General features: G+C 38.7%; 2 protein-coding genes across 8 annotated transcripts in view; one reads left to right on the plus strand and one right to left on the minus strand.

The window, feature by feature from the left end:
- Nucleotides 1-25221, minus strand: part of glt1d1 (glycosyltransferase 1 domain containing 1) — a 35453-nt gene extending 10232 nt beyond the window's left edge. The window contains exons 1-12 of one of the 2 annotated variants that reach the window (XM_007902190.2): nt 25122-25221; nt 22432-22580; nt 19752-19857; nt 17388-17439; nt 14493-14529; nt 12429-12485; nt 12071-12139; nt 7928-8023; nt 5279-5328; nt 3412-3455; nt 3086-3206; nt 2578-2676 (exon numbers count right to left, since the gene is read on the minus strand). In XM_007902190.2, coding sequence (XP_007900381.1) covers nt 2578-2676; nt 3086-3206; nt 3412-3455; nt 5279-5328; nt 7928-8023; nt 12071-12139; nt 12429-12485; nt 14493-14529; nt 17388-17439; nt 19752-19857; nt 22432-22580; nt 25122-25189 — 948 coding nt within the window. In that variant the 5' untranslated portion in view covers nt 25190-25221. The remainder of the gene's footprint in view (nt 1-2577; nt 2677-3085; nt 3207-3411; nt 3456-5278; nt 5329-7927; nt 8024-12070; nt 12140-12428; nt 12486-14492; nt 14530-17387; nt 17440-19751; nt 19858-22431; nt 22581-25121) is intronic. The other variant, XM_042337157.1, reaches the window with a different exon arrangement.
- Nucleotides 25222-26113: 892 nt separating this feature from the next.
- Nucleotides 26114-27372, plus strand: part of slc15a4 (solute carrier family 15 member 4) — a 37218-nt gene continuing 35959 nt past the window's right edge. For 5 of the 6 annotated variants that reach the window (XR_488505.1, XM_007902192.1, XM_007902191.2 and 2 more), the window contains exon 1: nt 26229-26617. Coding sequence is in view for 5 of the 6 variants with exons in the window: in XM_007902192.1 (XP_007900383.1) it covers nt 26279-26617 (339 nt within the window). In the remaining variant the exon portion in view is untranslated. Of the gene's footprint in view, nt 26618-27372 lie in introns of all 6 variants that reach the window. The other variant, XM_007902195.2, reaches the window with a different exon arrangement.

Here is a 27372-nt window from a genome sequence, read left to right on the forward strand (position 1 = left end):
GATCTAATAGTACATTCTTGTAACATTTAAAATAGCTGATGATTTATTACTTCTAGTGTTCCCTGCGCATTGTTTCCCCAAGTACCTTTCTATGCAGTGATTACCATGTTAAAAAAGCATTGACACATGTGCAGATTAAGTAAAACAATGGGGATATATAGCAGTGATTACAACTGAGAGGTTCAGATAATATCATAAACCCTGAGAGCAAAGCTCAAGGGGGTTATGTTAGCCACCTGAATCCTGACATTCAATTACAAGTCTGAAATTACCCCAGCTAAAAGTTATTTATAATGTGCAGTTTCAATTTTGTGTCAGGATTTTATTCTGTTATTCGTTTTTTATAAAACAATCTGCAGCTAAGAGAGAAATTCCATGTCACATGTGATGCATTTTTATTTCATCCAGAGTAACTACTTTAGCATGGCAATAGTGGCAAAATGCTATCCTTTTCTATCCTCCAAAGGCAGCTTTGCACAATTCCACACACAAGGTAAGGTGGACTAAGAAGACAATAATCTCTTGCAAAAAGAATCAAGCATTCATTACTGGCACATAAAATGTTTATCTAACTTGAAGAACCACTTAGATTGCCTATCCATTTGAGGAAAAAGTAACTTGTTTTCTTGTGCTACAATTAAAGGAGTCCTTCCTCTCCCCTTTGAAAATTTCCTTCAAATGGTTCAATTTTAAATGGTATAGGGAAAGAGAATGGGATTACACTAGATAGACAGTGGGAGAAACAAGGACCAGCAAAAAAATGACGGCCAATTAGTCTCCTTCAGTTTTGTAAACTTTCTATCTTTCCATGACAGATTCCCAAAAATCCCATTGGTTTTGTGAATGCAGTAAAAGCATTTCCATTTATTTAGTGATGCTGATTAGAAATTATACATTCACATGTGAAAAAAGCAGTTTATGCATAATAGTTTCTCCTCCAGATCATACTTTAAGTAGACATTTCTGCATGCTTTACACGCTTATTGCATTTTATTATAGTTCTGCTTTACAGATCATTTGAGCAATTACTGATATTAAAGTTCCTAAATCTGTNAAAAAAGTTTATAATGCTCATTTTTAATGTGTTCCACTATTTTCAAGATCTGCTTTATCAAGATAAGATTTTAAAAAAGGAATTTGTTAACCAAATGACTGGTTTGTTCACAGTATGTAATGAATTCTTTAGCAGCCATTTATCAGAAACCTTCTTCATGCAAAACAATCTGCGCAACAATCTTCTGTTCACTCTCCCTACTTGCATAAATTAACACTTGGATTACACATTTTTTAAACTCCATTTCCAAATCGAAATTGCATGAAAAAATATTGAACTTACAATAATAATTTGAAAGATTGAACTAATAACTTAAAATTTATTGTTTTAGTGGCACAATACTTCCATTAAGGTTTAGCCAAACGCATAGCAAATTCTTCCACTATTTCAAACATGCCTTGCCTCTAGGCAAGCAGACACAACTACAATTTTCACTGTATAGTGTCTTTCAAGCAGAATGAACATCTCAAAGCGTTTCCTAATTATGAAATAGAGCACAGAGATCGAAGAGTCAGGGATCGTGATCGAAAGCGGTTAAAAAAATTTTTAAGACGGGTTTTGAAGTCAGTGATAGAGGAAGCTTGGAAAAGTGATTTTAGAAAGTTTTAGCGGTCAAGAGAGTAGTCACTGAAGGCTCAGCCATCAATGATGGACAGAGGAATGATTTCTCTTTTACACCCCAGGAGCAGCACACAGCAACATAAAACTGCAGCAACCAAAGACGGCTTAACAGCAATGCACTAAAACATTTCTTTTTTCAGTTTTCCACTTTTCTTCCTTTCTTGTTCCTAGGTTTCTCAGCCACTTTACAGCTAGTTGTTTATTTTATCTCCCACAACAAATTGGAATGATACATTTATGTAATTATACAGGGAAATGTCTGTAAGTGCTGAATATCTGTAAATAATTCATCCACCTACTAAAACAATCAGATCGGACGGCTCCTCAGAGGGACGAAGATAATGAAACCAGTATGTCTTACTCAAAATTAGGCAGCGACTCAACGGCAGTGTTTTTTTAAAAAACAACCACTTCGCTTAGAAGACTGAAAAGCAAAAGTCTTATTTTATAATTACTTGCCCAGGTTCACTACACAGCACTACACTACAACAAATGGCAAGAACATGAAGCCAGTATTTTGCAAGGTGTATCCTGTCCCCAATGTTAAGACCAGCAAACCAGTGACATTTTTCCTGGTTCCAATTGCAAGAGCTTTATGAAGTCAGTAGCAAAGAAGTATAAAATCCCATTTGGATGAATCACAGGATAACTCTTCTTGAATTTGCAATAATGTGATTTGGTTGTATCAGGTATATATATTTAATATTTATGTGTGCACACACTTTCATATTATTGCGTTGAGATCAAACCCATAACCAGAAAATGCAATTCATATATAGAATAAGACACAAAGAATATTAAATCAGCCTGCAGTTTCTATCCTATGCAATTCCATCTATTGTTATATTCAAAACATCTTGTCCAGGTTAGTTCTACCAGTCAGATGTATTATGTTAACTGACCTGAGGATTTGAGAAGAGAAGTCCTGTATGTTCATGTCTTATTAATTCCTTGTTTCCAGGTATATTTCTGGCCAGCACAGGTACTTTAAGGTCCATTGCCTAGAAGAGATTAAAACATTTCAATGTTTGTTTCCCAACAAGCAGGGAATGCACACATATTAATTTTGGATGGTTTCCATTTTAATCCCTTGTCTCCACAAGACTTCTTCCCACTGCAAGCAATTCTAATCACATCCCACCAGCTAAAGGTGTGACTTGTGTGGGGAGAGTAGGACCGTCAATTCATACAGCCTTCTGGAACTCTTGGGGTCTTGCTAATAATGGAGCTAACATTAATGTTCCCCCTCATCTGGGGTACATAAAATCAAATAGCATGTAGCCCTGGGATTTGTAGTTATGAAGCTCTTTGTTGAAGTTAAACGCTAAATGTTCTTAAATGTATTTTTTAAATGGATATTGTAAACAATGGTAAACAAAAGATTTGTGACTATTAAAGGAAGTACTGGACCTCTAGAATTGCAGAAGACATTCCCTCAGAGATGGAACTGTTCACAACAGCAAAAGAATCCTTCATAGCAGCATGTAATTCTTCCTGGGATAGCTCTGAAAGTAGGTACACGCCACAGGATCTGAAAAATAATCAGTCAGTCAGGCAGCTAAAAACATCATAAAACAAAGATGAACCATATTACATAACATCCAAATGAATTTCAAAAGCAAAGACATTTTACTTAATGGTTTGATTACTGTGATTTTGAAAAAGAGTATGTGTCAGACATAGTTATCTTAGAACAGAGATATCTCTAGTTGAACTGAATTTTGAATAAAAGTTACCTTTTTATTTTATCTTCCACCAGTTGGGCAAACATTGGGTCAATCTAAGAGAGACAATTTTGTCAGAAATGCATCAAACATTTCTCTTTAGGAACATAAGAAGTAACTACATTTATCTGTTTTTTTGATTCTAAACAACTATTGAGCATGACTCAATCGTCTGTTAACATCCTTCATTGCAATGTCCATTTCAAGTTCTGAGCTGGCTGTCCTTAATGACAAGCACTCTAAAAATGGATTACCTAGAGGTGCCCATTGAATTCTGCCGCAAATAGAAGTTGCCACCTTTCAGACAATATAGGTAATGGGAGAGAAACTGAAAGAAAAGTGAAAGGGAGGAACATAACACGTGAGTTGGCCTAATTACTGGGTCATTACATTTCTGAAAGAGGCCATTATGGTAATAATAATACATAAACAGTTGCAAATTATTACTTCGGTATCCAACCACAAAATGCACCAAAAACACTACTCGCACAAAACTAACAAGCATAAAGGAAACTTTAATCTGCAAAGATTGGATATTACACCTTGGTTTGAAATGTTGATGTGGAGGTACAAATGGGGGGAAAATAGCTGTTCAATGTTTAGAGGCACAGAAATAAACTTTCATAAATTAGACAAACTATTTCAGGCATACATTCCTAGTCAGAAGTTTAATTATTCATCTCATCCGAAGTCTGATCTTCAGCCTCATGATAAATAAAATTGTCCAATCAACGAATATGTTAGGTTTGATGAAGCTTTATAAGAATTATTTTTGGTATGTTATGGTTGGACATTTATGTAATTATTTGCAACTGTTTACATACCAATACTATAAGGGTCTCTGGAGTGGGGTGAGGGGGGGACCATCATTTTGTTATGCCCAAGTTTACCCAGTTTATAAAATACTTGGTAAGTCATTAATCCACTCAAACATGTCGTCTTGTTCACTCGTTGTAGAAATAAAATACTTTCCTAGGTTGACAGACTGATCAGATAGAACTTGGGTCAGTTCCTGAATTCATTTATAACAGTCAAGTGACCCAGTTTGCTTAAAATAGTCTCGGCAGAAAGTGGTTCATGTTAATATAATTTGTAGAAACCTCACTAAAACTTCTGCAGATTTGTGGAGGTTACTGAGCACTTTAAATGTATGCCGATTTAAACAAAATTTCTTAAGATGTATCAAAGGATTAATTATCACTGAGGGGAGGAGAAGAAAAAAAGACCTTCCGAATATACTTATAAAACTAATTCCTCCTCCTTGGTGAAAGTATTAATCTAGAAATTAACTACATTTATCCTACAAAACACGAAGTAGGCAGATGAGACTTTTCAGCAATAGCAAAGGAGACATACTATATTTTGTTTATTCAACCATACTGCTGCTCAACTTGCATATGTAATTTATATTTAATAACAGTATATGGTAAATTTGGTACACAAAATCCTTAAAATTGCTGTTAAAATATTTCCCTCTGAATATCCCCCACCCCCCACATCCATAAACACTGCTGGAACAGAACCAAGTGATGCTCATTTACAATGAATGATATTCATGCTGGAAGCTTTCCCTTCCAGGTTGAGAAGGCAAAGTCCTATGTTAAATTATACATAAATTAAATAAAAATAAATTAAATTTTTTTTCAGAAAATCTCCAAAATTAAATGTTAAAACAATTCACAATAACTTTAACTTGATAGATTCAGTAGTGAGTGCCTCATATATTTCAACAACAACTTGCATTTATATAGTAGCCCTCATGCAGGATAGCATCCCATTTCCTTCCCATTAACCTTTTATTGTGGGATCACCACACAGACCGGTAAATAAGAGAACACAAAATATTTGGTTGCTGAAGTACTGAAGAATCATCATTTACCTTCGGTCCAATAATAATCAAATACACCCACGGTTCCTTTTTGTGCCATTCTAGGAAAGACAAAGAATATTTTTGAAATTGGTTAAAACATAAATATATAGTTTCAGGGCTATCCCAGTCTGCAAATTCAGCAAATTTAATCCACGTACATAATGGATTTTTGCCACACGTTACTATAGCACTGAATTCTTAATAAGGAAGCTGCTTCATTTCTAACAAACTCTCATTCAGCTTCATTGCCCTTTCACTCTCAGATCCTGTTTTCTGCTGGTTAATGATCCAGATCAAATAGCCAAAGTCTTAGAATGTGCGATAAAAGGTGAGAATGAAATGCTGAGACAGTTTACTTCATTAAGTATAGGGCTTTCATAATATATATGGATGCTTTCTTTTTACTGAAAAGGATACATTAGAAGGTCAAGTGCTTAAATGGAGCCTGTAAAGAACGTGGCAGATTGTGACAATATTTTTAAAAATGCTTTTTTTTAAATAAAAGATTTTTTAAAAAAATATAAACTTTCTACCCCTTTTTCCTCCCTCCCTCTTATTGATTCTCACACACAATCTCCTCTCTGGGCAGGAAAGTTAGACAATACTGCCCCATGTCATACACTAAATCCAGTTCATCGCCCATAAAATGTACAGTCAATTCACTTTACAATATATTTTGCGAAGCGCTTTGAGACTCTCAACAAAGTGATAAGGCGCTAATACCTAATTATTATTATTATTATTATTTCTGTGCTTCCAACTTTACCTTGATTGCCTTGAGAGAGCAAAATAGGGTAGAGCTCGTTTCCTGAAATTCTAACCAGGAACATAGGCTGAGATTTAGATACCAAGGCTCAAACTTGTGTTCTTTTTAAATGATTACAGCTCAATCGTCAAGCATTACTGCTAATTCATCACCTTTAGTTCAATCATAATATAGTTCATCAGTTAAAATCAGTAATTTAACGTGAACTCAATAACATACAAAGGGGCAAAATCCATACATTACATAACAGAAAGTAATTGTATTCTGTCCCAGCACAAAGCAAGTGACCCGAATCTGCCTGACTTTTCATTTCAGCTGACCCACAATACGCTTAAGATTCAAGAGAATGGTCTCACTGGAACTACCCAAACATTAATAAATAGGTAACCATTAAAGCAATCAAATAATCAAGAGAAGAGCCTCTCATCAATTTTACATTGGGGTTGCTGCAATATAATTCTCATTAAAAAGAATGAAATTAATCTTGTTCTACAACACTGTGATGAGAGGTTACCCTCAACACAGTACAGTATTATGATGGAATTAATTTCTGTTCTTTTTAATTGCAATCGCTTGGGACCAGAAAAAAGAAACTCGACTTGTGATTATTAGAAACATAATTAAAAGTAGTTATTATTTTCCACCATTGTAGCTTTCCAAAGCTGTGCATTTTCTGTTTCCTCCCCCCCATCAATTCTACTCTCTTGAAAGTATCCCTCAAATCCTGTTGAGCCCTCTGATGCCTCACTGCCACTGAAGCCCATTCTACTTTAGATTTAGAGCTTTGTAAGTTCTGAAATTAAGTCCTGTGGAAAAGTATATTCAAATCAAGCAACTTTGACACAGTATTGTAAATTTTACCACTAAACACAATTTTATTACAAAGTGACGCTGCTATCTATATCTGAAAAACAAACTGAAGCTCCTTCAGCAATCTATTAAAAAGGTAGCAAAATTAAAGCAAACATATCCTGCACCATTGCCAGTTAAGGCTTTGAATGGTTTCAAAACTAGTTAGTTATTCAGCTAGCAGTAATTAGGACCCCGGTTGTTAATCAATTGGCAGATCGCTTTCCGGGGGTAATAATCCCTTCAAAAATAAATCATTATAATTTGGTCACTCTCTCCGTGACTGTTTGTGGGAAACTGCTGTGCACAATTGTCTGCTGCTTTTCACCCACAAAATATAGTCAATCCACTTTACAGAATATTCTGTGAAGCGCTTCGAGACGTCTCAATGACGTGATAAGGTGCTATATCAAATGTGAGGATTATTATTATATAAGCAGATATATTCTAGTATGTTATGTAGCTTCTGCCCACTAGTTCCTTCATCTGGATGTGATTGTTAAGTAGCAATAATAATAGTGACAATGTTTTAGTGACAAATGCAGAAGTTCCTTTGTAGAAGGAAGGTCTAGTCAAAGAAAACAAAACGTTCCATCAGTTCATCAATGTTGAAAGTATGGTTAATGTCTTGCCAGAAAAGTTTAAATTATTGTAGAAATTATATCTTAAAACCTCATCAGTATTACATAAAGGTTAAAAAGGGAAAATGCTCATTAAGATGCATTAAATTTCAATAAATTGTGGCAGAACGATAATTATGCATGTCGTTTTCTAATGCGAAAAGGACAGAAGTAGCACCCTTAATAAAACTAAATTATTAAACGATATGCAAGGCTTCCAGTCTGCACAAGTCCTTTCTTCAGACATAAATTACACTTGCAGAAAGTAATGAGCTTTTGATTAACAAAATCATTAATAAAAGGAGTGAACAAATCAGTGTGGATTATGCACATTTCAGTTAAAGATGCAGCAGAATTTACACCACTAAAGCAAAAACACCACCCCATTCAAATGGGGGAATTGATGATGTATTACACTAATACCTGAGAAAATGTCCACTAAATAAAGAGGATCTTTCACTTCTCGAAGTCCACACACCAAAAGAAAAACGTACAGATCAATATTCTCTTTTCGAATCCCTGTAAACAGAATACAGAAGACATGAGCTATTGAGAAAAATCAAATCAATCAAGATACAATTTCATTACAAAAAATAAGGTGTTAACTAGCAGCCAATGTTTTCCTCTCACAATTTTAGCATTTCTGTGGCATGTTTTTTCTCTATTTGTACATTTTATTTTAATTAATTGGATTACTTTATGATGAACTGTCAACTCAGCAATGCATTATGATTCAATTTTGATATAGAATTGAGAAAAAGGGAAATAAAGCCATTTCCAGTTTCAAAAGGCCAATTTTTAAAGAAATTTTCTGACAACAATCCTTGAAGACTGATCAATCTCCATTTTGTTCCTGGATATTCACCCTCTCATCACAAGCTTCTACCTCCAAGTAAACATCACCATTTCTTATTTTGAAGTGGAACTGCACTAAGATTTACACAGACGTTTCATTCCACAATCTACAAATTGAGATCCACAATCTATCATCATCTTTGATGTCACTTGCAGATGGTACAATGAAATGTACAATTCTTCATAAAAGGCAATCCACCTTTGTAGCACCTATGGTGATAGAATGAGAATTATTCACCTTTCTGCAGGCAAACCACAAGTCAGGAGGATGCACATAATGAAAATGAAATGAACTAGACAGTGATAAAGCAGCCATACCAGTGTACAATGAACTAGTTCTCTAGATGGAGGCTACATTTAGTGCAGTGACACTGGATATACTGAACAGTTAGTTATAGAGTAGATGGAGGGCATTGCATTGTTTTGCAATTCAACACCTTCTTCCCTGTGTCATCAACCAGATATTATGAGGACCTCGGGCACAAGATAACACTTCTACTAGCAATGGAAATGGAATACATCCCATATGAAAAAAAATACTGGATATATGGGTCAGAGGACTACATGCAGTAAATCAGTTTCAGGGTTCAGATAACTGGTAAACTACTCGAGCATCACTTTTGTAGCCATCAAAGCCCTCAGCTGGATTAGTACTTTGTGATATAAAGCTCTACCTTTTGGATGCAGTAGCAGGATGGCAGGATGGTATATAATAACTGTGAATTTTACTTTTTTAAAAAGATAATGACTGCCTGGCTTGATTCACTCAGAGCAACATAACTTTCAAGTATCCGTCCACATCAACTCTGAACTATTTCTATTTCACCTTCTGCTTAAATTCCAATCTTTAATGCCATGACATATTATTCTTAACCGAATCTAAGGGGACTTGTTACCAAATATAAATTATTCACACTTCAGCTAGAAGCATGATCAGTTGATCTACTCTAAACAAGCAGTACATTAAGTTATTTGAAGCTATAATACTCAAGAGCTACTTAATACGTGGTCAACTTAATATCTGCTTGCTATCATGAATTAAATGCCTTTCATAGTTATATATATTTTCAAAGTGCATAGAAATCAGTTATTAGACATTGTGAAGCATTGGTTATAGCTTCACCTGCCCACGTCCAAATATTTGCTGTAGGAAATCTAGCACCAAGTGAATTCATTTGTTCCAAATGAAGATGGCCATCAACAGACAAAAAAATTGTTCTTGAATTGGCAGATTTTTTTTTAGATGAAATACAACTTAAAAAATACAATAGTTCTGTTTGACATCTGTTTTGAGTGTGAAACATGTTCCCTCACTGACAAAGTTCACACTAATGAGCAACAATTGCATGGAACCTAAAAATCAGGATGTACCGTATGCCTTCTCCTATCTGGTTAGGAAGCTACTGCAATGGTCTATTTTGAGCATCCACTCCAACAGTGGGCTGATTTATATAAAGCTCCATAGGGGAGAATGCAATTATGTTTAATATGTACACAACTATGGCTATTTAGGTTACTGTTACTGCATGTGGGTCTAGGTTGTTATATGCTGAATTCAGAACAAAGCAACTCTGAACCAGACTTACTNGGGGGTAGGGTAAGATTAGTTTCACCTTGGAAATGACCTATTTATTCTCTGTGGGGACTGAAACGTAGATGTTGATTCAGTGCTGGATGTAACTGAGATCTGGCAAGTGAGACAACCCAATAACATCACACTCTCCAGAATCCAACTGTTCAATAATTTACATACAACAACAATTTGCACTTATATAGTGCCCTCCACGCAGGGTAGCATCTCAGAGCGCTTAAATTTACATACAATAAATGCAGGCTCACAATACAAATACATGGCCACACCCAAACATTTACTGGGCACAATGCTTATGCTAAATAGGAGTACGTACTTTGGATCTAAAACAAATATGTATTTCAGTTTGTTCAATTGAAGAAATACCATAAACAAGCAATGTTATCTCCTACAACATGGAGTCAGCATTAATATCTAACAAGAGCATAATCATTGTGCAATTCAGAATCTATTTGGACAGAATGAACAGTCCGCTCTATATCCGTTTCTCTACAACAATCAAGTTGGCAAAATCTAAAATAAACATTTCGAAGATATGATGAAGTAGCTTCCATATGTACAATACTGTCAATCATACCATGCAAACCACTGATAATGACTACATCATTGTACCACTGGGGCAAAAAAAAGGGATCGAGTCTGATGACAAGACAAATGAGAAGAGACATTTGCTCGTAAAACCAATCCACACTGAATAATTTGATACCAATTGTCAACTTAATTTATGAATTACATATGCCAGAGGATTATTGTTCCTTTTTATTGGCAGCAGAAATAATTTTTCACCCTCAGATTAGTATGTGATGGAGTGAAATCACTTCTGCAATAACTTTTTGTTAAACTGAATTTCTCTCATCTGGAAAGCTGCACTACAGAAATGACAAATTATGGCACTTTACATAAACCATAAATCTTAAGAGTTTACTTTCAAAACATGATTTACAGAGGAAGACAGTCACACAATACCTCAGGAAACAAACCTTAATGTCATAAACCGGGCAAGTCATACTATTTATCCAAGAACACATACATTTATATGACATATAGTGGTACTTAATCTGATGGGAACCATCAAAATATCTTTTCAGAAATATTTATTTAGTTTACAATCTTCAAATAAGACTTCACTGACGGGGGACATATATTATTAGATAACAACGTGTACTTAAGCAAGCTCCTTTCACAAAGGAACACGTCCCAAAGAACTTTAAAGACAATTGGGGAGAAAGGACTGTTGAGCAGAAACAGTGTCTTTCTCAAATATGACAAACCAAAGATGTGGGAAGAATACATGTTTTTATAGCTTGGCTAGTGGGGCTCGTATGTGATTTAATCACACCAAAACCATTCAAATGTATACGGGTTACAAGAACACCAAGTTATTTTTATAAAGTGTTTTATTAGCTATTGGCTCAAATTAACTTTCCCACTTGCTGAATTTAAGCAGTTGAAGGGGTCAGGACCCGAGCATGGGGGAGGGGTGAAGGAAGACAGAGAGGTGGGAGAGCGACCGAAGGCACGATCGAAGAGGAGGGCCTTGAGACCGGCCTTGAAGGAGGCAAAGGAGGAAGCGAGGCAAAGGGACTGTGGGATGGAGTTCCAGAGTGCGGGGGCAGAAAGGCTGAACGCTCGGCCGCCGATGATACGGCGGGTCGGGCGGGAGACATGGAGCAGGCCGGAGCACGCTGAACTGAAGGAGTGGGCAGGTTGGTCTGGAGTCAGCATGTCAGACATGTAGGAGGGGGCAACGCCATGGATGGCCTTGAAAGTGAGGATGAGAATCTTGAATTCGATCCTCTGAGGGATGGGGAGCCAGTGGAGTCAGACGAGGGTGGGAGTGATGGGGTCACGGAGCCTGGAGTGCGAGAGTACACGAGCTGCAGAGTTTTGGATGATGGAATTAGATTTTGGAAATAGTCAAAAGATGCACAAGCTTAAATGAATCACAAGAATTTTGCAGTTTTTGACATGACAATCAAGAACACATGAAAATGTCAATCACAAGAGAGTAATTAATTAGATAGTGTTACATTCACCTCAATGAGTTACGTTACACTGTAATCACAATCAGGTTTAATGATGGTCAGAATATACAGCAATGCACAGTAACTTCGGAATACCTGAATTTATTAAAAAGACCAAATCTGTTTCACATGGTTGCATGGATATTTTCTTTCTTCTACTGAATACTAAAGGTTAGAAAGTAACACAGGAACATAAGAAGGTAGGAGAGAACATAATTCAGACCAACTTGCCTGCCTCACTGTTAAGATATGAGATCATTCAATTTCTACCCAAAAAATGTTCATCTTTTAAAAACTAACATCATACGTGTATTTATAAATTACACAACATGAATTTGTGTTATCATATTACAATCATAAAAGTTATAAAGATTGTATTAAATAAAATGAAATCATTCAACTTGTCTCAAATAAATAGACACACAAGGTCTTTAAAAACGTCACAAAATAATACCTGAACTTTGAAGAAATTCTCTCCAGTTGAATTTTTCACAAGGATTGGTCACAACACCTGGATGTCACAGAAGGGAACACCACACAGAAAACACAGAGCAAAAGAAAGTTAAAGAGAGATTACAACAGTTTAGTACTTTATATTCCAACTCGCTTCCACACTCTAAATTTAGGCAAGTCCCTTTTCACAAATTATTTCTAAATTTGTTGGCCCAAAAACAATTAAAAGTATAATTCATTGAATTTTAGGAGGAAACTTTTTTCGAAATTTATTATGAACCGAGTGACAAAAACAGGAACAAGTTAAACTGGTGGCAGGTTAGCCTGAATTCCAGCCTTTTCTGCCTGCATTTCACCTTGGGATAACTAGAAAGGATTTCAAACTTGCAGTTCTGCGATGCTGCAGCTCACCCCCTCACCGGAGAATTATAGCAAGCCACTGATAGCAGTCATGGAACCAATGTCAAGATTATCCCACCCTCCTTGGGCAAAAGTGTGAGCAATAAAGAGAGAGAGAATAAAGAGAGAAAATGGGAAGGAAGAGAAGAAAACAGAATTTAAAAACATTGTAATTTAGTATCTGCATTTTGCTTTAAAAAGTTACATTCTCCAAGCTTATTCTTTGTTCAAAATAAGCAGTTTTTCTTTTTGAAACTAACAACTTGAATTACAGGTAGCAAAGACAACCGTAATTCATGACATTGATCAGTTCTGCACTTACTAACTTTTTCACTTAACACTTAAATCTTGAGCGACCCCCTCATGAATTGGGGTCATCGATCAAACAGATGAACTGAAACTCTTCTGTGGTTACTGCCAACGAATAACGCAGAGATACACTTTACAAGTCGGTTTGCTGGCTCCCTTTACCCATGACAATGTAAAAATGAAATTTCCAGGACTTTGCACATCAATAGTGCAAGCAGTGTAGTTTCATTTGGTTTGTGAATTGCACTGGACAGGCATTTGTACAATGCAATAGAATAGAAGCTCTTTGCAAATCATATTTTCAGTCAGTTAGCTTTTACTTTTGGAAAGGCAGGACACAAATTGATTTAACAATTCCTTTTCAATTCTAAAATGAATACTGAAATGTTCTCATGCATACAGAGACTTTTAAAATGTTAAAAGTGAAAAAACAGCTGTGTTATGTTGTACAATACTTCATCTTGATTATTAAGGTGTGAAAAATGTCTACATAAGTAACCAATCTTAGTTGGAGTTAAATGTGGATTTAATGTTTTTGCATTTTGTAAGTTCCACTGAAAAGTACCTTGGTGCTCAGAATCCTCATTATTGGATGGTATACCTTTGTGCTTGAAATGTGAGAAAAGTGTGGGCAGAAAAGGTGGGAGGTATCCTAATCAGAATGGCATTTTCAGGCAGATGAACAGTGACAGCTATTCACTGCCTTAAATACAGACACATGCACAGACAGACGCAAGAGTTAAAGTACTGAAGCAGACTCAACTGTAGCACACAAGCAAGTTTAAATGCAAAAAATACATTGGCCAAATGTAAAATGGACGCTTACACAAACTTGGGAGACAGTATCACACTTCTGGCTGAATAACTCTCCTATATTGAATTATTTGTTTTCAGTATTACCATCAAAAATCATAAACTCAATCACTAAAGAATGACATTTGACACCGTTCCCACTGTAGTATTTGATCCCAATGTTATGGCAGGAGCCATTTTNAAAAAAATCAAAATGAGTATCTTCAATGAAAGAGTTAAATGAAGGAAATGTTATAAAAGAAACACTTCATCCCGATTCTTGTAAATTCCCTTTGAGCACAATGGAAATTTCAATAACCCAGATTACATTTTGATACAATAAGAAACAAAAGAAACTATAGAGTCCAGTGAGCATTCTATATAGTTAAAGCATGCATTTAATAACCCTGAAATTAAATTTGTGATCTAAAACGATTTACACTTTTAAAAGCCCCAGTAGTACGTTATACTATGTGCATGCAACAGGCAACAAAAGCATAAATTGCACAGCACCATGCAGACAAGGCCACCAATCCTGCAATATGAAGCAGTTTGCAAACCTTACCTTGAGGCTGTACATGTATCTTACTGCTAGCGAATTGCTTAAAAATAGGAAACAAAATACAACATGAACTACATACTCTAATGGTTCACATATCACCTCTTCCATTCACCATTAAAATGGAAGCTTTGTGAGAAACCAAGAAGGTCTTAATAGCAAAGGATGGAAAAATGTTTTCTGGTCTTCTCAACGACTAAGCCTTTACATGGAGACCATGCAGAGCACTCTCCTATAATTGACTAACAGAGCTTAAGGGTAGAGTGATGCTCAGAGTGAAGTAGTCACGTTAAGTTTGGCCCAGCCTCTCTGATATCATAAACTTTCTTTTTCTGATGCTGACTGACTCGCTGTGCATTTCATGTTTTTATTTCAGCCTTTGTACAGTTGTGGAAGGGCTTCGTCTGGACTATTATATTACCAAGGAATATATTCCACCAGTCAAATGCATTAAGTAACAAAGAGAACACAGCAATACAACAATACTGTCTGCAGTTAAGGATTCTTTCACGTTGCTATTATTCAGCTTTTGTTCAGTATATAAAAGTTAGCTCTATCAAAAAATGCCTTTGGCACTATGTATTCAAGATAAACATTGCTGAGACAGCTGATCTTTCAATAAGCCAATAAATCTACTTCAATTTTGTGTTATTGACAGCTGAAGTTAATACATTAAAACTGCATGCTTTTATAAATTAGATGCTTTACAAAGGATGCCAAATATTGCTTTGAATTAGTCTTTAAAGTAGAGTGAAGTACTCCCAGACTGCTACAAATCCAAATCAGAAGCATCGTTATCTCAAATTGGATTGAGTGTGTTTCAAAACCCAAATCTCAAACTTTGGTGCTTCAGGGCATTCTGCATGGGAGAGTTTAACAATAAAGTACATTTTACTGTGAAACCAAAAGCTTGACTATTCAAGAACATGGCTGCAATACAAACTTTAGAGTTATAAGCTGGTTTGCAATAAAACGTTTGTAAAAAGAAGTCTTGTTTATTTATATTGCTGGAGGAGCAGATCAGCTTAAAAACAGGGAGGAGGATTTATACCTCCTCGCCTACTCACTCTCACCTAGGCTGAGGAAAGTAATATGAAGCTTATGTGAAGAGCCTTTGCAGCAGTACAATAAATAGATTGCAGGATTATGGAGGGTAAACAGACAGTTAAGCATGCCCAATGTCAATATATCTAGTGAGAGTAAGTAGGTGGGTCAATTACTTCTGTTTGTTCTACCTTCCTTTTTCTTCCATAATCTATTTTTATTAAAACTTTTCCCAATTCCACAAAGCCCCATCAGAAAGCAACTTTACTTCTCTTAACCGAGTTTTCCCTCTGTCAGCCAGATCCTGTTTCATGCACATTTTGTGAGGAACAATCAGAAAACTGGCGTCTCAATGGCTGTAAAATAGATCCATTTATTGTGTTTACAACTTGTCATAACGAGTTGTAAAGAACAACATGATCACATCACAGAAACAACCAGATCAATTCTTTATATCTTATGGATGATTGTATAAATTGGAATGAGTCCATGATGATAAAGTACATGTCATCCTTTCCAGACAGTTTTTCAAGACTTTCTTTCAGCAGTAGTTTTGGACATGTGGATTCTTGTACTCTATAAAATGAATTTGTAATAGATATCCCTGAAAATTGCATTATGCCAAAAAACAACTTGCTGCATACATCTCATACAGGGAGTATACACAGATGCAGTTCACGTAGAATTTAATGGAAATAAGGTTTGACAATGCTGATACCAACTCTTGAATGACACATCATTTACATTGCTGAGCTAAAACTACCCATCCCATTCAGGCCGTTACTTTACTATATCTTGGCCACATTATTTATTATTGCTTCTGGAGTGCTGTAAAACAATTATATGGCCTGCACTGCGAAGTGTTTATTACAGTTCTTTATAATATTAATATCAATATAAATAATGAAGCTTCCAATCCAGTCATTAAAAAACATCTTACTCTAAAGACCTGCAATTCCTGGAACAAGTATAATTATTATCAGTTTTCAAGACCACTTAAACTAAATCAAAGTTTTCAAAATTCTGTAAAAATTACATTTTAGTGCAGTGAAGGTGCTGCAATCATCCTTTCCTGTAGGCTTGGGAAAATGAAGATCAGCCAGGGCTTAGTTACTCTCCCTCCATGGTTGAATGAATCGCTTCAGCTGATTGTGTATTAACACATGAAGAGTGTGTGCTTGGATGAAGCACTGGAAGGCTCTCAGGAAACCAGATCCTTAACCATAACCTCCCGGAGGGGATGGGAGAGATTTGGAGTTGGAGGGGAGAAAGGTGGGGGAGCGTGTAAATCAAATCACAAGCAAAACCCACAAAACATTCTTTTTGTCAAAACACAAAGGTATCATTGGTGTAGCTGATACTATTGTTACCGCATGTAAAATGAATGTTTCGCATCAGATATCTTAAAGGGTAGAACCTCATAAGCAAGGGAAGCAAATCATATGCCAGCACTCACGGTGGAAACAAATCTACAGAAAACTGATTGTGTGTCAAAATCATTTAATTTTAAAGTTATTACTCTGCCTTATATTGGGTTCAATTTTCTGACATAAAAAAAAGCTTGATAATATTTGCTTTTAGAAAACAATTCATTTTAACTGGGCAATGGGATCATTTTTGTATCTATCCTAGTAATAAAAATATTTGCGAATTATAAGAAAGTTGGATTTTAGCTCTTGATCTAACATACTATAAGCTTACAGAAATAATCATAAATATGCGGTCAAAGTTACAGTATAAGGACATTTACCAAAATGCATATTACTTAATTGCTAAAACAGTGTATGGTTCCCATGGTGTAATTGGTTTGGTTAAAAATCACACTTGCATCGAATTGCACGCAATACAAAAACATACCCAATGTAGTTCTGCTGTTTTCTTTAACTGGTCTGTGAAAGCCACCAAAAACCTGACAATTAAAAAGAGGGTTTCAGTGAAGCTGGTAGAATGGTTTCACAATGACAAGTTGCTTCATTATGATCAATATATATGTCGACATATTAGGATAAAAGAACTTTAGAAAGTGTCAAACAATCCGGGAAAACAAAAAAGTAGAAAATGGAGAAGAAAATTTAACAAATGAAAATACACTGCAGACAGCTCTGATGTTAATAAAAATTCAAGTTTAAGCATCTCTCCAGGGAGCTGTCTACAGGAAGGCATCAGGAAACTATTTAATCAAATTGTTTACAGGGCAGATAACTCCACTAATAAACCCAAAAATATTGAAAAAAATTCAACAAATGACCAGTAGATGTCAATACAAAGGCATAAAGGCAAATCACTATTGTTCCCTCGCTGAACTATAATAATAATAATCCTTGCATTTGATATAGCGCATTTCACGTCGGGAGGACGTCCCAAAGCGCTTCACAGAACATACTGTAAAGTGAATTGACTGTATATTTGTGGGCGAACGCGGCGGACAATTGCGCACAGCAATGTCCCACAAACAGTCGTAGATTGAAAATGACCAATTTATTATTGCTTTGTTTTTTTTGGAGGGATTATTATTAGGCGTGTGGAGTAAGGAAACTTGCCCAAGGTTTCGCCCTCTGCCTGGAATTGAACTCAGGTCTCTCACTTGCAAAGCGAGTGCTCTAACCACTGAGCTACAGGACTCCACCTCTGAACCTCTGAAGAGTAAAATAATTTGTCTTGCTTGCAAAACCCAATCTTATCTACTATGTCTGCTTTAAAACTAACCTTCTCCAGCACTGCCGAATAGGGAGGATTTTAATCAGGCACAACATTATCTGAATTAATGAAGTATCGTTTGTTGGTGAAACAGTATTATTCAGGCACTCAGTACAGGTCTTGATGGAAAAACATGGGCCAAGAAAACATTCACTTTAATTATGAACAGTCCATTTTTATGAATACTAGAATCTCAGTCTCTTAGCAGATGTTCACTTTCTATGGGGTTTTGCATTAATTGACATATACCATATGGATACTTATTCTGCAAGCAAGGCTAAATATAAGGCTAATAAGGAATTTTTGGTTAGCCGGGTGTCTGACACATGCAGAAACCCATCACCATTGGTTTGCAGGGTTAACAGGATTTAACAGGAGCTGAGTGGGAGGATTCCCTGCCCGCAGTGACTGGTTGCCCTGACAAGTCCTATCTATGAGCCAGGCTGGCTGTGCTGGCCTCAGCTGTGCTTAGTTATTATTTGTCATGAAGTGCTGAGGGATCAGAATCTGTGATGGAAGAGGAAGAATAGCTATGTGATCTATGGAGTAAAATTGTAGCTTTCACTCTCAAACACTAAATAAATTAATACTATTTCACAGCTGGATTCTCTAATGGAAACTCTGCTTTGCAGCATTATCATAGAATCATAGAATTATACAGCACGGAGGGAGACCATTCGACCCATCGTGTCTGTGCCTGCTCTTTGAAAAGAGCTGTCCAAGTCAATCCCACTACTCCGCTCTCTACCCCACTATAGCCCTGCAAACTTGTCCTACCCAAATAATTATCTACTTCTCTCTTAAAAGTTGTTATTGAATAGGCTTCCACTACCCTCAGTCAATGCATTCCAGATCCGAACTCGCTGTGTGAAAAAAATGTCTCCTCACGTCCCCTCTATTTCTTTTAACAACTATTTTAAATCGGTGCCCTCGGGTTACCAACCCACCACTAGTGGAAATAGTTTCTCCTTGTTCACCCTATCGAATTCCCTCCTAATTTTGAAAACTTCTATTAAGTCTCCTCTTAAACTTCTCTGCTCCAAGGACAATGATCCTAGCTTCTCTAGCCTCTCCTGATAACTGAAGTTCCTCAATACTGGTACCATCCCAGTAAATCTCCTTTGCACCCTCTATAATGCCTTGACATACTTCCTCAAGTGTGGTGCCTAGAACTGAACACAGTACTCTAGCTGAGGCCTAACCAGTGTTTTATAAAGGTTCATCATAACTTTCTGACATTTGTATTCTATGCCCCGATTTATAAAGCCTAGTAATCTGTATGCTTTTTAACAGCTTTATCTACCTGACATCTCACTGCAGTCATCAGTATGGCCTCTGTGAGCGAGATTATTGCTGTAGTGCATATTTCACGTGGAAGAAAGTTTCCCAAGACCAATCCCCAGCCTCTAAATTAATAGACCAAGAAAACTATATTGCAGTCCCTCTTTATTAAAGCTAAATCAAGCTCCAGGTAGACTCAGTTATATTCACTGGGAGGGGGGGGTGTGTAAGCTTTGATGTTACCTGGCTTTTTGAAGCACAGCACGCATGACTTTAGATTTCTTTTCATCCTTGATATCTTCATTGATATCCGTTCCACCAAATATAGCTCCAAATGGAACGCTGCTCTCTGGAAAAAGTGAAAGTTTCAAATTAAATTTCATCTTGTTACAGTATTTCTTTCAAGTTCTGACCCGAGGATTCAAAATCTGCATTAGACAGTTAAGTAGAAAACAGTTCTTCCATTTTCCTCTTTTTTTTAATTTTAACTAATGGAAATATTACAAAACAAATGAGTATATGGGAGAACTGTATTAAGAGTTGTATCTCCATGCCACTGCATAGAGGAGATCTTATTCTATAATGAAAATGCTTGTCACTGGAGTGACTACACTCCTTGGAATCTCATCACATAACTCAGCACTTTCACATGTATGTAAAATATCATTACAAACTGAAATAAATAAGGTCAGGATCAAGGTTGTATGATATTCAGAAGCAATCCGTGGCTTTTGTACAATTATTTGGAGATCATAAAGTTAGGTTTCAAAGTAGAGCAGTTTTTAAAGAAATAAATGTAAGTAGTTAATTAAGTACATATTAGGAGGTTTGACATTTGGTTCTTTAAACCTGGTTTCCTAATATTGGAAATGAATAAACTAGACCAGGAACTCTAGTCAAAGGAGCAATTTGTGCCCCCTATGTGTTTGTCCGTCTCTCATTTTAAACTTGATTTATTTTCCCCATTAGAATACTGAACTTTTGTTAGAATTGTGCTTGGCTCAGCCTGCCTGGTGTATTCCAAATCTGCTGAACTGACCTATAAACACATTAGGAGAGCCACTAATGAATCATTGTTCAAACTTATGCAGCATAATTGACGCGTATTAAACACCACTGTTAGCAAGTGGAAAGAACACACAAAACAGATTCGATACGAACTGGATCGGTGCACATTGCAGGTCAGTTTATACAAACATGCACATTTTTGCTGAACTAACCATTCAGATTGTCTTTGATGAATGAATGGCCTCTGTATTCCTTTATGGTTGGTTATTGTGTGAACACTTTCACATGTTCTTTCCAAATCATTTATTCTTTCCTAGATTTACTACTTTTCTACTTTTTCCTCCTTGCCGTTTTTAGTCTACACCTGTTCTTTTCTAAGGCAACATCTTTCTAGAATATTTCTTTCAAAATTCAATGACATTAACACTATGAGGGAATTTAATTACCTCCCTTTTGTAAAATTAATCTCTCAAACTGTGACACTGTAACACCTCTCTCCCACCCACAGGCAAACTTAAAAGAAAAGAATAAAATAATGATAAAGAAATCATTGAACAAACTTTAAAAAAAAAGTTGCTCAGCTCTGCACGGGAAGGACTGCTCTTTGAAGTCCTTTGCAACATTAGACTTTCACTCCTTTGAGTTAATTATCCAGCAGTGTAAATAAAGGATCATCATTTCCTACACCTCAAGGGCTTGCATGATACTTCCTCCAGTGAGATCAAAAAGCTTCAGTTTTCTCAAGCACCTGATAATCAATTAAGCCAAAGATAATATTCTCTAGTTATGAAACAGGAACATAGAATCATAGAATCTTACAGCACCGAAGGAGTCCATTTGGCCCATCGTGCCTGTGTTAGCTCTTTGAAAGAGCTATCCAACTAGTCCCATTCCCCCACTCTTACCTCATAACCCAGCACATTTTTTTTCCTAGTCAAGTACCTATCCAATTCCCTTTGGAAAGTTATTATTGAATCTGTTTCCACCACCTTTTCAGGTAGTGCATTCCAGATCATAACAACTTGCTGCGTAAACAAAGTTCTCCTCGTCTACCCTCTGGTTCAGTCAATCCTACTCCGTGTATATCCGTGTATAACAGGGGGAGGCTATTCGGACTATCAAGTCGGTGCTACCATTTTATTAGATCATGATAGATCCTTAAATCCCAGTTTTGTGAGTTTTCCCAATATCCTTAAATATTTATCTTTCCCAACTATGTCCTCATCTCGCTTTTAAAAATCTCAATCGGGACAGAGCACTCCACATTCTTACAGCCCTCCTTGAAGAAATGTGAAATTGAGCTCAATATCAGGCCATCCTGCTTGGCTCCCGTCAATGCCTCCTCGCATCAGGCGCTGATAGCACCACTATTCACGGAAGCACTCTCCACCTCACCAAACCAGTATGGAATTTTGGTGTCTTGTTCGACCCTCAACCATCCTTTAAATCCCACATCTGTGCCATGACCTTCCCCCCTTATTGATTCAATTCTTCTAGTTTAATTGATTTAATCAGATTTTTTTCTTCAATTTATTTTCAAGAAGCTAAAACAAGGAGTTGTAAGATTCTGACCATGTGACAATGCATATTTATAAACATTTATGTAGCACCTTTCACATCAGGTGGATGTCCCAAGGTGCCTAAAACACTGCTTTACACTGGATACACTGCTGTGTAAAATTCAAATTACAGTATATATACATTCCTACTGAATATTAGTTGAGCTCAGTCTTACTCAATCTTCCATAATGTATCACATACTTTTTCAGAAAAGTAATAAACTCCTGGAGATTTACTGAAATCAAATTTATGCTTAAATTTAATCGGCAGTTTGTCATTTGTAATGCAATTTTTTACGCAACTTTTACAAAATTGAAACCTGGTACTGCTTTCTATAATGCAAGAGCTCCCATACCTAGTAGCAGTCTTCCTCCTTTGTAGAGATGGATGACCAACCCTGCTTCAAATTTTTCCTTAGAGATTAACTCTGAAACCTGAGAGGATGATTTAAAATCTGCAACATCTCTCAGAACACAGATGTGACCACTGTCTTGTATATATTCTCTGCAGAATAAGACAAAATCAAATTACACTGAATTCTAGTTGAAGGTTTTATTTTCCTAGGTAAACAGAATATTCACAAATTACAGTGTTGAAGAAAAATTTGCATACCCAAAGATTGTTTAGAATGCAAAATATGAAGCAATTCCCAGGTTATTAACTTATTGGAAGAAATGAAATTGCAAGTGAAATAAATTTCATTAGTTATATCATATTTCAAGTCATGAAATCTATAGTACCACAAAATCCCCCAGTGTGAGAACATAACTTAGCTACCGAAACTCTCTCAGTTACTGTTTATATTGAATCTGCATAAGTTAATGGGTCAGTCATGCAATCATCTGTCTCTGTTCCTTACTGAGGTTAGTGACTTCCTCCATGCTTCAGTCAGGAAATACAAATGTATGCATACTGACATGGAACAGAAAGATCCCTTGTAATATGGCAGTTGGGCATGCAGAGGGGTGCTGTTAATTATCTAAAGTTTCACTGAACATTTGGCGAGAGGTTAAGAAAGAAAAAGCAATTTTCCATGCCTGAACACTATTCAGTGATTCAATGCTGGCAAATACACGTGTGAACTGGATCAAACTCTGATGGAAGGTGTGTGTGCAAGGACTTTCCAGCGCCTTGGGGTGTCCTCCCGACGTGAAAGGCGCTATACAAATGTAAGCTTGTTGTTGTTGTTGTTGATTGAAATACAATTGCAGATCTCACCATTCACAGTCACAAGGTGAAACCACGTCCATCAGGATTCTGCATCAGATGGTTGTGAGTTCAAGGCCCAAATTTGATAAGAGAAGAGTTTCTCCTGTGCTCTGCTTAACAATACTCCAAATTAATGGGTCATTCACCTCATGGTTGTACATGGTACCTTGATGTTGCAAGTTTGCGTACAAAACTCACTCCCCTTGACAGTATTTATACGTGAAGTCCTTTGAGATGTTTCGCTATGATACTATTTCATTTTTTCTTAAAAAAGCAAGTTAGTTTACTGATGCAACATGCCAGTAGGATGCCACATGTCCAACCTTTTCTTCCCTTTTGATGTTAACGTGATACAATCAAAATCAAAGCAGTGCAACAGGAAAAGGAACATACTATTCTAGACCAGTCTGTGTTAACTGCTCCCCTAAGCGGTTTCAATCCTGAAAAGAAAATATTAGAATTGAAAAGTCTGAGCAATTTGCAGATCAAAGGTCCAAAGTTCAGGACAGCTAAAGTAAATTAAATACAAGCTGATGCCTTCATTTTTCTCTCCACCGTTTCGGATAAGAGCACTAACCTCCAATACATTGACATGTTTCTGACCTGATGAGGTTAATAAACATGTTGTAACTCGGGGAATAGGCAAAGAGTATGGAAGGACTGCGAAACGTATGAAGACACACGAAAAGAGAAATAGAAAAGAAATTCCCTTCCATCGTCCATAGAAGCTAAAATAAAAACCAGTTACTATCGACGGTAGAGGAAATCTACCTGATAGCTACTGCAGTAACTGGACTGTTCAAACTTCCTCCCCCAGAGGAGGGAATGGTCACTAAAAATCCAAGGCGACACGAGTGCGTATTCTTTGCGCGCTCGCTTTGCGCGCCCGAACGCAAGTGCTTATTTTCTTTAAAAAAAAGTAAGAAAAAGGGTGAAAGGCACATGCAACAAAGTACCAGGAAACTACATATAAAAAAAGAAAAGGGAACTGCGGTATGACCAAGTGTTTCAAAAGAAAACTGGTCAAGTTCCTGGAAATTAAAAATAGGATTGATCAGAAAGAAGTGGTTGGAGTGTGGAAATCCCCCCCTCCCTCCCTCCTCTCCTCCCCATCACAAAGAAAGTTGTTTGAAGAAGAGTCCTTTCTTTTTGGAAGGGAAATAAGATAAGTTGGATGAGAAGAGGAATGTGAAATAAAGGAGCGAGGGACCGGGCTCGTTGGGAGGAAGCCGGGGCTTCGATGAATTAAACAATAACAATAATAATCCTTGCATTTGATATAGCGCTTTTCACGTCGGGGGAGGACGTCGTCCCAAAGCGCTTCGCAGAACACACCGTAAAGTGAATCGACTGTGTATGGGTTTGTGGGCGAACGCGGCGGCCGACTGCGCGCAGCGGCGTCCGATTGAAAACGACCAATTTATTATGGTTTTGGGGGGTGTTTTTTGGGGAGGGGGTTATTATTAGGGCTGTGTGTGTGTGTGTGTGTGTGGAGTAAAGGGAACCTGCCCGGGGTTTGGCCCCTGACCGGCCTGGGATTGAACCCCGGGGTGTCTCGCCACTCCAGTGCTCTTAACCACTGAGCTGCGGGGACTCCCGCACACGGCCCTGTTTCTGCGATTGCAGCCCTCCGTGTGGTTGGGATGGTTTTTTTTTGTGTGTGTGTGTCAGTACATTAATAGGTAAAATAGCCGTCGAATGCCCCGCAGACGTTATCAAACACGCGGGTGGCGGTGCTCTCCGGTGGAGGTCGGGCTCCAGGTGAGGAAAGAGCACTCCCCCCCCCACCCACCCCCCCCCCACCCACACAGCCTCGGTGTGCAGCGCCTCTCTCACCTGATCCTCGCCGCCGTCGTGCAGTTGCCGGTGCTGGGGCTCAGGCAGGCGAGGAACAGCAGCTTCATCCCGGGGGGGGGGGGGATGAGGTGACGGGGAAGCCGGTGATGGGGAAGCGAGGGGGCGCTCTCCTCTCTGCCTCACCTCCCCCCCCCCCCCCACTCCTCCTTCCCTCCCCTCCTCCCCTCACGGCCACTGCCCCAACCGTCAATCACACCCCCGCCGCCGCCTTCTCCTCCGCGCGCGCACCCAACCGTCACTCGCACCCCCTCCCCCCGCGCGCGCGCGCTCCCAACCGTCACTCGCACCCGCTCCGCGCGCACGTGCGCGCGCCCAACCGTCACACATCCTGCTCCGCGCGCGCTCCCAACCGTCACACATCCCCCTCCGCGCGCGCTCCCAACCACCTCTCTCCCCCCCCCTCAACCGTCACTCTCCCCCTCCACGCGCGCGCCCAACCGTCACACCCCCTCCACGCGCGCTCCAACTGTCAAAGCCACGCCCCCCCCCCCTCACCTCACCCACCGCCCCACTCCGGTGCTGATAACCAACACCCTCGAAAGTGTGGCGTCGCACTCCGGGGGGTGAACGCTGAGCGATTTTTTTAAAAAATATATATATAATCTCTATAATTAATACTAAAAAAAAACCCTCCGCGAGAGGTGGGAGGAACGTCAAAAGGGCGGTGGGTGGGACGGGCTTCCCCGCGAGGAGGAGGTCAAGGGGCGGGTGGTGAGAGCGTCAGCGATCAGGCGCTGTAAACATCACGCGGTTTGGCGGGTCGGTCGCTTTTATTTCAAATTAATTTGAATTTGCTTTACCCCCACTATCCCCGAACCCCTCAAAAAAAAGTTGTAGGTGTTTCTCTCCCCCTCCCTCCCTCCCTCCCCCGCCGCCCCCCCCTCCCCCATCCCCCCATCCCCGCACCCGCGTTAAAAATGGGAAGCCGCGAGGAGAAAAGGCCGCTGCTCCGCCGCGAATCCAGCAGCTCGGGCTCGGCCTTCGAGGGCCGGCGGTTGGCCTGCGCCGCGGTGCTGGTGAGCGAGTCCCTGGAGAGAGCGGCCTTCTACGGCATCACCTGCAGCCTGGTGCTTTTCCTCAACAGCGACCCGTACTTCTGGCTCGGGACCGAAGCCAGCCAGACGCTGCTCATCTTCATGGGCATCAGTTACCTGGTGTCGCCGTTCGGCGGCTGGCTGGCCGACGGCTGCCTGGGCAAGTTCCCCGCCATCGCCCTGAGCATGGCGGTGTACCTGGCGGGCATGCTCCTCTTCCCCTTCCTCTCCTGCGAGTCGACCAGGAGCGGCCTGTGCGGGGAGTTCAGCAGCTTCCCCATCTTGGACCGTCGGTGTTTCGACGGCAACAGTACCGGCACCGGCGAATGCTCCTTCCGGCGGAGCAGCTATTGCGCACCGGTCGTCTACCTGGGGCTGGTCCTGGTGGCCCTGGGGGTTGGATCCCTCAAGGCCAACATCACTCCTTTCGGTGCAGATCAGGTATTCGATTTGGTCACTAAACCGCCCACTTTCGCCCACAACGTAGAGTCGATTCGCTGTGCAGCACGTACTGTGTGTGATAAGCTGCGAAATCGCAGGCCAGGGTTATTATTAATATGCCTCGGGATCTTAAACTACCTCCACTTGGCCACAGACTTTTAGGTGGGACAAGACCAAACTTTCCCTTCGCAAAAGTCTTGAGTTTCTTTGACAGCACTTGGGGTCAGGTGAATGTGTTTTTTAAGCCCCCTTTTTGGGGGACTTCAAGCCAACTAACTCACTGTGTGTGTGTGTATATATATATATATATATGAGGGTGATAATATTTTTTATAAAAAGGAGAGGGTGGGGGGAATGGTCTCCTCAATGAGGCACTGGGCTTATGCCATTGTTGATGGTTTCAGTTCATGAAGTCAGAGCAATTTGAGTTTTATCACTTTGGTAACATACATACTGTGCTTCCAAAGCGGAGAGCTTTCTGTCTGAGGAGTTGCCAACCATGACTACTCGTTCAGGTGAAAATTTAAAAATCCTGTGACACTATTGGAAAAGTGAAGGGAATTTCTCCTCATGCCTTGACCTCCTGATCAATCTGGAGGTGTACCTGTTCTCTCGATGTGCACTTGTTTGTGGGACATTGCTATGTACAAATTGCTACTACATATAATTCTAAATACCGTAACTACACTCGACACCAGAAGCACTTTGAGATGTTTTGACTGTCCAGTATATGTAATTCAATGTTATTCTGCTAT

Source organism: Callorhinchus milii, unplaced genomic scaffold, assembly GCF_018977255.1.
Source record: "Callorhinchus milii isolate IMCB2004 unplaced genomic scaffold, IMCB_Cmil_1.0 Scaffold8, whole genome shotgun sequence".
NCBI lineage: Eukaryota > Metazoa > Chordata > Chondrichthyes > Chimaeriformes > Callorhinchidae > Callorhinchus > Callorhinchus milii.